The sequence below is a fragment of the Phocoena phocoena genome, chromosome X (assembly GCF_963924675.1).
Source record: "Phocoena phocoena chromosome X, mPhoPho1.1, whole genome shotgun sequence".
Taxonomy (NCBI): Eukaryota; Metazoa; Chordata; class Mammalia; order Artiodactyla; family Phocoenidae; genus Phocoena; species Phocoena phocoena.
Window position 1 is genome coordinate 61,852,096 of NC_089240.1, and position 13,724 is coordinate 61,865,819.

The 13,724-nt window shown below is 41.4% G+C and overlaps 1 protein-coding gene and 1 non-coding gene across 2 annotated transcripts in view; one reads left to right on the forward strand and one right to left on the reverse strand.

Annotated features, from left to right (window-relative positions):
- Nucleotides 1-6,178, reverse strand: part of HDAC8 (histone deacetylase 8) — a 246,415-nt gene extending 240,237 nt beyond the window's left edge. The window contains exons 1-4 of the mRNA XM_065900563.1: nucleotides 5,790-6,178; nucleotides 5,217-5,269; nucleotides 2,516-2,646; nucleotides 203-344 (exon numbers count right to left, since the gene is read on the reverse strand). Of these exons, the coding sequence (XP_065756635.1) occupies nucleotides 203-344; nucleotides 2,516-2,646; nucleotides 5,217-5,269; nucleotides 5,790-6,014 (551 nt within the window). The 5' untranslated portion in view covers nucleotides 6,015-6,178. The remainder of the gene's footprint in view (nucleotides 1-202; nucleotides 345-2,515; nucleotides 2,647-5,216; nucleotides 5,270-5,789) is intronic.
- LOC136143217 (U6 spliceosomal RNA) lies at nucleotides 3,649-3,752 on the forward strand. Its single transcript, XR_010657908.1, has one exon. It is a non-coding gene; the product is annotated as a U6 spliceosomal RNA (small nuclear RNA).
- Nucleotides 6,179-13,724: the final 7,546 nt, after the last annotated feature.

Sequence of the window (13,724 nt, forward strand, 5' to 3'; positions counted from 1 at the left end):
TCCTGACTTTCAATAGTACACTTTCCACTATATTATGTCATCTTTTATTTTACTTGTATCTCTTCAGAAGGCGTAGTAAAGTGTCATACACACACACCCCCCACGTCTCTCAATAACTGCCAATACAATAAACATAAGAGTTTACATAAATAAGAAACTGACTCAAGGAAAGAGATAGAAAGCAGAAAGGTCATTTTCTTACTTCTTTGCATGATGCCACCCTCCAGACCAGTTGATCGCTACTTTGCACATTCCATCAATCAGGCACTGGGCAGCTGTGATTGTAGCCCCTCCTACAGCTGCTGCATAGTCAAATATTCCTTCAGTGGCTGGGCAGTCATAACCTTCAGGCAAACATCAGAAGAGCTTGTTAAAAGATAAGCTGGATAAAGAGGGGTGTGATATTATGATTTATAATAAAGAATATACAGTTAACCCTTGAACAACATGGGTTTGAACAGCGCAGGCCTACTTACAGGTGGATTTTTTTTCTCAGCAGTAAATACTACAGTACTACACCATTAGCAGTAGGTTGAATCCGCGGATGCGCAACTGCAGATGTGGAGGGCTAACTATAAGTTATACTCAGGTTTTCGACTCCACGGAGGGTGGGTGCCCCTAACCCATGCGCTGTTTAAGGATCAACTGTATTTCCTCCCAGTTTGTGGCACAGAGTTCCTAAAATTCTTGGAATTCCTAAATGATGAGTTATAGATGTGTCTTGGTTGTATTAATGAGGTAACTTGTGGACCAAGGATGGGGGTTGGTTGCCAGTAGAATTATGAGGGTTGGAACTATCAGTTCCACCCCCCTGACCTCCTGTGTGAGGCCAGAGGAACTGGTGATTGAGTTTATAAAAAATGAATAAACAGAAACTTCAATTAAATAGTCAGGAGACCAGAAGGGGGAGCTCTCACACCCTGAAACAATAACCAAGTTTAACAAGAAGAAAGACTTCTCTTCTTTCCTGGCAAGGACTCAATGAAAAAGCCATGGACTCTTTTTTTTTTAAAACCATAGCTCTCCCAAGTTCCTTTCCCTCTCTGTAAAAGTGTTCTCCTTCCCTTGCCATGGCTTGCCACGGTTGCAGACCCCAAATTGCAATTCTCTGCTGATCCCAAACAAACCCATCTTTGATGGAGAAATATCTGGCAGCCTACTTGTTTAGGTCAACAAGTTTAATCACCAATTGGCCAATGACTTAATCATTCATGCCTATGTAATGAAGCCTCCATAAAAACCCCAAAGGAGAGGGTTTGGAGAGCTTCTGGGTTGGTGAACACGTAGAGATTTGGGGAGAGTGGCACACCTGGAGAGGGCATGGAAACTCCATGCCCTTTCCCCATACGTTGCCTTTATGCACCTCTTCCATCTGGCTGTTCCTGAGTTATATCCTTTAATGATTAACTGGTAATCTAGTGAATATATGGGTTTCCTGGGTTCTGTGAGCCGCTCTAGCAAATTAATTAAATTCAAGGAGGGGGTCATGGGAATTTCTGATTTATAGAGAGTTGGTCAGAAGTACAGGTAACAACTTGGACTTGTGCTTGGCATTCTGAGTTGGTGAGGTTGCTAGAACCTCCAATTTGCAGCCTGTCAGCCAGAGCACAGGTAACAGCTTGGGTTTGCAACTGATGTCTGATGTGGAGAGAAGTCTTGTGGGACTGAGCACTTCACCTGTGGAATCTGATGCTCTCTCCGGGTAGAGAGCGTCAGAACTGAGTTGAATTGTAGGACACCAAGCTGGTGTCCTGAGCATTGTTTGGTGGTGTGGGGGGAAATTCCCCCCTCCACACATTGGAATTGGGTCCAGTACCCTATTAGGAGGAGTAGATTGAGGTATGACAACAACATACCCTACCAGAAAGCTACTGTGCTAACATCAGCTCCAAAATGAGAGCTAAACACCTTCAATGTCGGGGAAGGAATTCTTCAGTATTACAGCTAGAAAGACTAAACCTTGAAGATTAATTAGTCACATGGAGAAACTGAGGACTGAGAGGTGATATGTCATATCTGTGATGACACAGAGCCATGTCTGGCACCCCCTGGTGTCTTAAGCCCGCACCCCCGCCCTACACACATACCTCCAGTCCAGTGTTCTTCTATTAAATCATGCTGTTTCTCTAGACTATCCTATTGGCCACTTATGGCTTTTAAAAATGCAGCTGTTTAATGAGAGATAAGGTATCAAACTTAGCAAGAATATAAATATACACTGAAGTTAAAATATAAGGTCACAGAACAGTTAAATCAGTGTACATACAGCCAGACCCAATCTGGGCACTGCTATTAGGGCGCCAAGCAACTGAAAGGTTTTCCTCCATTTGATCCAGCATTAATTTTGCTCAACTCATATGGGAGTGTGGTTAAAGGAAGATTAATATTGTGGTTAACACATTAGTTGTTAATTTAAAAGTATTAAAGACCATCATGCAAGTTATAAAAGATTAAGTAGTTATGATCTATAGATGGAGGTCATCTATCTCCCATCATTGCCTAGTAATGACTTTACCTAGTCCATATTCTATGGAGTCTGGATGATCATCATCTCCTTCTTGGCTGACCTTCTGGAGATGCTGCAGATAGGCATCGGTGTGGAAAGTGGCCATCTCCTCCATGGAGGCCACTTTGGGCTTAACTATCCTAATAATAACAGGGAACAAAGAAAGGTGAGTGAGTCAGATCCAGAGTATGCCAGAACCTGGAAGCAGGAGCCAGCAGTTGGAGCGAAAATACAACTTCCAGCTTCTGGTTCCAGGAGGCTGAAGCAATAAACACGTTCTGTTCCTCCACTGCAATACAGTCTTCATTTCCTCACATCTACATGTTGACTCCATTAAAAAGGGGTGAGAGGATAGATATCTCCCTTGAGTTTATAGGCAGGTTAAAAAAAAAGAATTATTATATTTAAGTTAAATAATCAGGTATTAGACAAATTTTGCTCTGTGAGTTACAACTATCATGACAAACCAGTAGGAGGAGATATTTTCATTTGAATCAGTTTTCCTAATTGGGCAAGTACAATCCTTTCAACTACATTTTTACTTTAATAGGCAGCTGTATTGTCATGAATTTTGAATTTGGAGTCAGAGAACTGGCTTCCAGTCCTAATTACCAGCTCTATAACCTCAGATAAGCTGACTGTTCTGTAGTTCAGTTTCCTCATCTGTAAAGTGGGGATATCTTATGGGACTTAGGTGAAGATTAAATGATAACATACATGAAAATGCCTTGTGGATAACTGTCATTATTATTAATATTAAAGGATTAAAAAATAGGCAACCAAAAAATGTGAAAGTTTCTATAATTGGTCCCTCACATCTGCCTCTGAGAGGAAGGAGAGAAGGAGCAAACAGGCTGGAACTGGGCTTTGCTCAGAAGCTCTCAACCCACTGTTCACAAGAAGTGAAAATAGGAGTGACGGAGAGAATACAGGGGGCTAACCTAACAACAGGACTTAACCACTCTAACTTCTAGCTGCCTAGTCCCCATATCCTCTTCCTGACTGCCACTGCCACTACTGCTCTCTAGCCCTCACCACTCAAAGGGTGGTCTATGGACCAGCAGCAGCATCACCTGGGAGCTTGTTAGAAAGGCAGAATTTCAGCCCCCCCTCAGACCTACTGAATCAGAATTTGTACTTCAGTGCTCACTTCAGCAGCACATATACTAAAATTGGAATGATACAGAGATTAGCAAGGCTCCTATGCAAGGATGACACTCAAATTTGTGAAACATTCCATATATTTTGGATTGGGAGTTTGGGTTTAGCAGATGCAAACTATTATATAGAAAATGGAAAGACAACAAGGTCCTATTGTATAGCACAGGGAACTATATTCAATATCCTGTGATAAACCATAATGGAAAAGAATATGAAAAAGAATACATATATATATATATATATATATATCACTTTGCTGTACACCAAAAACTAAACAACATTGTAAATCAACTATACAATTAAAAAAATGAATCTGTATTTTAACAAGGTGATTCATATGCACATTCAAGTTTAAAAAGCATGACCCAGGCCACAGGGAGGCATCAGTGTTTTTTTTGTTTGCTGAAGGGGAACATGCCCATGAGTTTCTCCTGAATTAATATGGTTATACAGACTACTACCATCACTAAGCAAGCTCAGCCTCAAAAAGTAAATATATATAGCTAAGATCCAAGGAGTTTTGCTTCTTCTTCAAGAAAACATGTCTACACCCTCAGAAGTGATAACTCTGCCCATTAAAATAAAAATTTTACAGTTTCTTGTACCATGTTTCCCGGCCCTAATTGCTCCCTCTTTTAATACCCTTCCTCTTCCTTAACAAATCCTTACTGAGAGCCTCCCTACTTAACAGCAAGGAAATTAGACAGTTTTGCTTTGCTTTGATTTCTTGTTTGTCAAAGTAATTTTTTGAACTGTTAAATAACTTTAATGGAAAGCATGTAGTTTTTCTGTTTACCAAACCTATGGGTTAAAAAATGGTTGAAAAACATTCATAAAGAAGATACTCAATAAATGATCTTGTTAATAATAAGGAAAATTTACACTACCTTCTGGGAGATAAATGAAGCATATCACACTAGCCAGCATAGACAGATGTTCACCCAATTGGCCAGAAAATGTCACAAATAATCCTACAAGTGTCAGGGTTATAATATTTACTCTTATAACAACAAACAGCAAGTTCATTTTTTGTTTTTTTTTAAAGAAGCACTTAGCTCTGTGCTGAGTTATGGCCTTGGCTCCAGGAGTTTCCTTTGGTCTCGACTGTCTCCAGGCTCATCATTAAGGTTTGGTGGTGGTAATGGTGTATCTAAAAGTCTTAAGTTGAACCCATACTCTCAGAGCTGGCTTAGGAAAGACAAAAAACAAACAACCCCAAAACCAGAACACCTCCCAGCTGAACATCTTTTTTTCTATCAGATAGGTTTTAGTACCCAAATGTACTCACCCCGAAACCTCCACAAAACACCTATCCCTAGGATACTTCCCTCCCAGCAATAAAGTCGTATTTCTTAACTGCTTCACGTACTTTTTTCGAGTTTTCTTAATTCTTCAAGAGCTTTTACTAGGTTACAGGCAGATTACCAACACTGTGAATCACAAAAAACTTTTAAAAAAGGACCATTCTCTCCCTAATTACTCCCACTGTGAAGCAGGAAGTTAAGGCTATGAACACCTGGGTTCAGGGCTCTGTTCAAGCACAACTTACCTCATTTGCTTATGCAGTGCATATGCTTCAATCAAGGAATGTACCATACTGGCCTAAAAACATCAGCAAAAATGGAAGAAAAAAAAGGCAGAAAATAGTCTCAAATGTTTAATTCAGAGAAATTCCATCGACTTCGTCATCCTGAACAAAGGAACTAACTTTTAACTCCCCTCCCTTTTTACTTAACAATTACAAAGCACTTTAGACAATACAAAGTATCTAAATCGCTAAGGAGAAAGCTATCGGGCCTTACGGAGGTGTTGCAACACTTTTCTCCTGCAGCTTCTTCTCCACTTCGGGGATCCCTGGCAGTAGAGACATCATCCCCTCCATGCCATCCCTTCCCCCTACCCCGCACCTCCACCCCACCCCCACCTGTCCGTTGGACGCCCCGCTGCGCTCTCAGGAAACTCTCTAAGGGAACACTTCCTCCATCACCTGGTACAGCCGCCCAAATTTCTGCTGAAGATTTCCCCTAGCCCTGTATCCTCTTCGCTTCCTAATGCCCTCCCGTCCACCGGCCCCCCACCCACACCCCCAAAACCCACGGTCTTTCATCCCAACCTTTCTTACCCGTTTAGGGACTTTGGCCAGGGAGTCGCACATGCTAACATACTCGGGACTGTAAATGTAAACCGGGGGCAGCGACTGCCCACCGTCCGCCGGTTCCTCCGGCTCCTCCATCTTCCACTTACAGCCGTTCCGGGGCCACCGTCCGGATCCGGCTTTTTTCGGATTCAGCCCGGGCTCCGGTTCCTGCTCCTCTGATCGGCCGCAGCGGTGCTCCCTGGTCAACATTCCCTCCTAGTTTCGAGATCGCCGGTGACACTGTCCCTGCTCCCCATCCAATTGAAGAAATGCATGGGCCTTGTCAGGCCAGAACCCCTACATTTAGTGACTACAGTTGAAAAACGGAGGTCGGCAGATATAAAAGCCCAAATAGCTGCCAATTAGGATCGATATTTTATAGCACAAATAAGCACAGTCAAAACTAACCATTGTTGCCCTACGGGGCCATTTGAGATGAAGTCAGACCAGCTTCAGAGCATGCTGGGAGATGTAGTTTCAAGGGATTTAAGTAGCGGAAGAGTCAGGGCTAATTACTAAAATAGCCGCGAATTTGAGTTTTAGCGCTAAAAAAAAAAAAAAAAAAAGGATCACCGTCAACGCTTTGTGAATTGTCTCAATCTGCAAACACACCCGTATAAATATCTAAAGACAGACACAGTGTGGCCACTAAGAGCCCAGCACCACCCAACACATCAGACGGGCTCTTTTTGGTGGGGTATTAATTAATGGTACAAACTGTTTGAAAAGTTTACACAGTCAATTCTGTGCTGCAACTTAGTTCACTGCTTTTCATCATTAACTATCCATGTCCATATAAGAGTTAACAATCTCAATAATTTACTCTGGCAAAGCTGGTACCACTTTCCCAAGACGCTGGCTGGTACTCTGTAAATTGCTTCGTAGATTCCAGTCAAGCAATGATGTCAAATCACTCCTTGAAAATTCACCTGGAGTTAAGTGTGTAAGCAGATACTTTCAGTGATGTTTGGAAACTGCAGCTCTTCTTCCTTCCCTCCTTTTTTTCTCTGCAGCTATACAAGGGTTAGGGAAATATTTTAGGTTTAGTGTGAGGGTTCACATTAAAGAGTATCCTGGAGCAGTTTTAGAATTACCATCAGTATTTCCAGGTTCCTGGGGGCCCCTATGATCTGACACAAACTAGCCAATGCCCAAGGCCCCAACTCTCACATCAACATGAATTAACCTCTCAGACAATCCAATATTCTAGTTTACTTTTTTCCCCTACTCTTTAAACATTTATGGAGTATTGTGATATGCACTTGGATATACTATCTCATTTCATCCTTGCAACAGTCCTATAAAGGAGGTTGTAATACACCCATTTTACAGATGCAGTTTAGAGAAAATAACTGTTCAAAGTCACACACACAAACAGAAAAGCAAGAATTCAAAACCAGGTCTGCCTGACACTGAAGTTTTTGAACATTCCCTTTACTATATAAACTTGATTCCTCCAGGATGACTTTGTGTTAAATCTAACCTTGTTCAACCCTCCATTTAGTATCCCCTCAATACTTAGTATTCTGGATTTTTTTTTCTCCTGTGATGTGTTTCTTTAGCTAGAATGTAAGCTCTCATGCTCCTTTTGTATCTTCCCATAGCAATTAGCTCAAAGTTCTGCCATCATTCAATCATTCATCAAACTTTATCTGACATCAACTAAGTGTACAGTACAGCTGAGGATTCAATCCTCAAGATGAATTACAGTCTGATCTCTGCTCTCAGGGAATTTGCATTCTTGTAGATGAGACGGATACACAAGAAGCAGAGTCAGATAATGAATGTAGGATGCTTGTTTAATAACTAAGCATTAAGTACTTAATAACTGGTACTTAGTAAATGGCAACTAGGGTTCTTATTCAGTGACATCTGAGAGGGTCCTAGTGGATAGGTGGGATTTTACCTGGTGAAGAAGGGAGCCAGGGGAGGGCATGCTGACTAGAATCAACAGCATAAGCAAAAACAAAAAGGAGAACATTTCTAGGCTAGTTTAGTTGAAGGGGCTGGCTCATGAAGTGTTTTGAATACTAGACTAAAGAGAATAGACTTCACCCTGTGGGAAATGGGGAGACATATAAACAGAAATCTTAAAATAAAAGATTTCTACAGCAGTAGTGTGTAGGGAAGACTAGCTATTGAAAAACTACAAGCAGTGAGAGTGCTGCAATGGATCAGATAAGAAATAATGATCATTTATGGTTTTGTTTTGTTTTTTTGTTCTTTTGCCTGTGCCGCGTGGCATGCGGGATCCCGACCAGGGTTAGAACTCGTGCCCCCTGCAGTGGAAGCATGGAGTCCTAACCACTGGACCGCCAGGGAATTCCAAAGCGATGATGATTTAAACTAGGGTAGGGACAATGGAAACAGAGAGGGAGAAACAATGCACAGGGTAGGTTCAACAGCACTTCCTTACTACTAGTACTTGAATATTGGTGAGAGCAGATGGAGAAGTTATTGAAAATTCTTAAAGTCTGTGTGAAGAGAAGGCCAGCAGTATCAATATAAGGAAGAGGGAAATGAGAAGGAAGAAATCAGAGGGTAGGGCAGGTGCTTAACCCAGTTTATTTCCCCACATAGATAAGAGATAGCTAAAGTCATAATAGTGGTTGAGATAGTCAAGGGAACATGGCTGTCTCCACTGCGATGTCTAATCATATCTAACTTAACATTTTCAAACCAAACCCCTGATTTTCCTATCCAAGTCTTTGCCACCCCTTCCCCATCTTTCATAGCTCAGTAGAGATACCAACGTCTATCCAGTTGCCTAAGCCAGAAACCTGGGAGTTATTTGTATTCCCTCCTTTTCTTTCACTCCCAAATCTAATCCATCAATTTCCATTGGTTTCACCTCCAAGACGTGTCTTAACTACCTCCACTTCTCTCCTCTGCACAGCCGCCACCCCAGTCCTGGCACTGCCATCTCTCACTTGGACTTCCTGCAATACCTAGCTGGCTTCTACTTCCACTCTTGTTGACTTACAATCCATTCTTTTTGTAGCCGCAGAGTGAACTTCTTAAAAAATGTAAATCAGATCATGTCACTTTTTAAAACCTGCCCCACGCCATGGTGAGAATCTTTGAGCTAGGAAGAAGCGAGTGATTTGGGAGAATGCTGTTTGTGGGAGCTGGGAGAGAAAGATGCCAAAAAGGAGACAAAAAAGGAATAGCTGGGTGAGAACTGGTACAGTTTCACAGAAATCAAGGGATGAGAGGGTTACAAGAAGGGAGAGGTAGTAACAATGTCATGTATTGCAAAAGGGTCAGAAACCCCTTTTGCCATTAGGAGTTCACTGGTGCTCTATGAAAAACACACGAGGCAAGGGAGGAAGCCAGATTGCAAGGGGTTAATGAGTGAAGCCAATGCTGTCAAGTGTAACTTCCTTTTTGAAGAAATTTGATTGTGAAAGGAAGGAATTATTATAGAATATCAACCTAGGGGGATGTCAGAGCCCAGGAATATTTTTTTAGAATAAGAGAGAAATGCACATGTTTACAGAGGGGAAGGAGTCTATGGGGCTGTAGGAGTTGACCAGAAGGTGAGATCGTGACAAGTTGGCAATATAAGGAGGAAACAGGACTTGTCTAGGGCTTTTCATGGATAGACAGTGGAGAAGGAGGGCAGGATACAGACTGGCCAACTGAGACTCTAAAGTCTGGACTCTGATGTGAAAATTGATTTTTCCATGTGTTCTTTCAGTTCTAGCAACAGGTAGCTGAACACTTCAACATGGGGAGCATCGCTTTTAACCTGGAAACAGTATCCTCATTTGGCATACAATGTGGCAAGATGATTCAACTATGGAAAAAGATAAATTGTTGCACAAGGATCTGCAACAGCAAATCCCACAGGGAGGCTGCACCCTTATTCATGATTAAGATAGAGCACAAACCATGCCACAGGTCCCAACCTCAACTTTCCACAAGCTTAATACCCATACGATCCTTAACTTGGGAAGAAAACCTTTCTCAAAGCACCAGATTTGCAGTCAGAGGACTTGAAGTCAGAGGAAATAGGTTGAATCTTGGCTCCAAAGTTTCCTAGTGTGGTGACCCTGGACAAGTTCTTGGCCTCACTTTCCTTAGCCATTTTTGCTAAAGGTAGTTTTTGAACCAGCAAGGTCAGGATGGGCTATGCCACTTCTTTTGATGATCTCCTCTGCCTTCACTTGCTGGCAGAAGCAGGCAGAAGGGAAAGCAAACACATTAAGAAGTCACCATCCCTCTGGCCACCTTCTTTGTGCATTTTACAATATGCCCACTGATATCTCAACTGTAGTGAACCAACTGACCCTTGTTTTCACACCACTTCCTAATGTCTTTTCCTTGGAGAGTGTCATTGTTGAGAATGTGAACTCTATAGAGTCAAACTGCTTGAGCTCAGATCCAAGCTCTACCACTTCCTGGCTGTCTGATTTTCAACAATTTGCTTATAATGCTTAGTGCCTCAGTTCCCTCATATGGAAGATGGGGATGACAACAGTAATTAACTCACATGGTGACTGTGAAAACAGAATAAGATGGTCATACCAAGTGCCTGTATTACAATGTCTGGCATTTGGTAAGCACTCAAATATTGATTATCATTTAAGAGCTATTATGCCAAATATTCCTTAATTTGGGGGAAAGTCTCCACCCCATTGTTATCCTCACCCGCATACCGCTACTGCAAGAGTACTGTTACTGGTTTGAGAACAGGTCCTTTGCTTTTAGGCCTAGCCTTAAAAGAAATCAGACTTCCGCTAAATAGAGGGTGACCATACCATCCAAACTGGGACACTTTTGAGTGACAGAGAGTGCTATTAATAATTATGCCAGGACAACAGGCATAAACGGGGACTGTCCTGGGCAAACCAAGACCTAAGGTCACTCAAGTTTAATAGGAAATGAAGACTAAATGTGGAAGACACTATATTTATCTCCATTGCATTAGTACAGGTACTAGGTATTTGGTAAGTAGAAAAGGGTCAGAGTAAGAATAACTTTGGACCCATCAGCTGCATAAAATTCTCAGAATGTAGTATAACCTAATTAACCAGGATGGGACTGCAGAGACTGTTCATCCTTGCTGGATAAACCCTCTCTTGTTACACAAAAGGCTAATGAGTAGTAGAACAAGATTCTGCCGAATAGTTATAACACTTAGGAGAACGAACTGTTTTTAGGTACCCTCCAGTTGTGCAGGAGCACCACCTGCAAACAATTATAATGCTGAGCAAAAATCAGTCTTATTCATTCATTAGAACAGGCTCCCGACAGATGTCAATACGCTAGTTGGAATTCAGTGAGCCTAGTTTGAGCAGTCATGCACTTGAATGATAAAACAGCATTTCTTTACATATATTACATACCATATTATATAATGTATAATGTATGTTTTATGTATTAATATTATTCTACTTTGACCCAATTATGAGCTTTGACTGTACCGCATAATTAGAGTATGTAAAATAGAGCCATGAAATAAACTCCAATCACAGAAACACATATAAATTTTGCACATTGGCACCAGACATGATTTAATTGGAAATTCTAATTTTTTATTCTATTTTCAAAACATAAGTGCTTAAAAAGTGTCCAATGTGTTTTTTAGTACCACATGCTTAAAATGAACAAAATATGAATCAAGTTTTCTAAACAGTTGCTTTAAAAGTGAAGTAGCTGTGTGTGGGAAGCATAGTGATAGATAACTTCATAAACCCAGAGAAATGTAGCCATCAGGGTCAGTTCAGGTAAATTTGTGTGGGAGGGAGTGGTGGCTTTCAACTGTGCCACTCCAGATGTACTCTCTGTGGCTGGGGTACACTTGCAGCCAGTGAAAAGACAGTTTCAGAACAGGGTGTAAATTTTCTTTATATGTGACCAGAAAATCACGTAATCAGAAAGCTACTTACTGTGTGTTTCCATTTCCTATAAGAGAGGTACTGAAAAGTTTGGCCATCCTTTCTTTGTTTCCACTATCTGTTTTCTATCACCCTACTATGCTCATTTATTCATGTGTACTCATAATATTGTCACTGGTTCTGTTACAATTATTTAGACAGTCCCCCATCCCCATTCTTGGAGAAAAACCTGAAAAAATCTGAAGGAAAATAGGGGATTGAAGTAGGAAGTTATCTGAGTGCAAACAGGGAAATTAGTAGAGTCTTGACAGGAGAAGGAAAATGCTATGGACTGAATGTTCGCATCCCTCCAAAATTCATATCTTGAAGCCTTAATCCCCAATGTGAAAGTATTTGGAGGTGGGAGCCTTTGGGAGATAATCAGGTAGAGTCCCCATGGTAGGATTAGTGCCCTGAGAAAAAGAGGAAGAGCCGAGAGCTCACTCTCTCTGTGCCATGTAAGGATACAGCAAGAAGGCAGCTATCTACAAACCAGAAAGAGGGCCGTCACCAGACACTGAATCTGCTGGTACTTTGATCTTGTATCTCTCAGCCTTCAGAACTGTGAGAAATAAATGTTTGTTGTTTAAGCTACCCTGTCTATGGTATTTTGTTATAGTGGCCTGGAACTAAGACAGAAGTTAGGAGAAACATTCTTCAATTGGCTACCTAAACATGAGACTGGGAAAGAGGACTCAAGGAATCCTCCACTATCTTTTGCGTATCAGCCTGAGGCCATAGTCACACTCCTCTCCCACACACAACACTCATATTTACATACTTAACTCAGTTTGTCAAATGTAGATAAAGATAGATATACAGACATGTCAAAACTACTTAACATTCAGAAAAATTCCCACGTGTGCTTAGACACACATACAAATGCAGGTGTTTACAAGAGACAGACACATTCCTGCAGATATCAAGATATACATAGATATGAACACTAGAATCAGGAAGTAAAAATGTAAATGAATGAGTTTAAAAGTAGATAGGAGGGCAGGAAGTTGGAGGGGGTGGATGCTATAGAGAGTGAATAGGTGAGTGAGACAGAGACCAGGTGAGCACAAAGAAAGTGCTCAGTAAAGCAGCTATAGACTGGACTGCTATATTCCTGTTCGCCAAAGACAGAGGCTTCAATTATTCTCTGTGTTGTATGCTGGCCCACTCTTCAGAGCCATGGATTAGTGTACAAGGCTCTCTTCAGGGCACTAACCCATCTCTAATTCCTTCTCTGTTTCCTAGGTGTAAGACTCTGCCCCCCTCCTTTCTGGAATTGGGCTCCTGGCTCCATTTCTCTGGGTTATTCTGCATTTTCTACTACAAATACATCTTTGAGTACTAGCAATCTTCATAAAATGTGATTTTAAGTGTTAATACTGAAATCCTTAAATACGCACACTGCACTTGAATTTTTTTGATATTTCACCAAAGGGAGAGTAAGAATTATGTGTGCCGATATAGAGAAGGCAAAAGCAGAGACAGTAAGTTCTGCACAGAAAGGAGTTCATCATTCAGTGTGAGGCAGCATGTGAGTAAAGAAGAAAACCATGATCTGGTACTCTTTTCCCAAGAAAAGGCACTTAGGATAGATATTTCCAATTTATAGCAGCATAAAGTCCAACAATTTAGGGTTTACTCACTTGAAATAATGTTCCAAAGCACCCACTACTCGTTCACACAATGAACCAAACATAAGAAAAATCAAACTTTAGGAATAAGTTATTATTAACACCTGCTCCCCAAACAGGAGTTAGAAAACTAAGTTTGTAACAGATCTAGAGAATAAAAACACATGCAAACTTTTATGAACCATGAAAGAATTAAGGCACCGAAAAGCCTGGGTGAGCAGATGCCTTCAGGCAAGGGTTCACGTCTTCTACACCAGTTAGTTTATCAGAAAAGTTCACTCTTCTTGGGAGGGATGGGTTGGAAAGGGGCACGGTCGGGAGTGATCAGGCCATCACATTTCAGTTCCATGCACAATGAGGCAGGAGCCAGCTGTCAAAAGGCTCCCAGCAGCCAGGGCCTAGAGGCC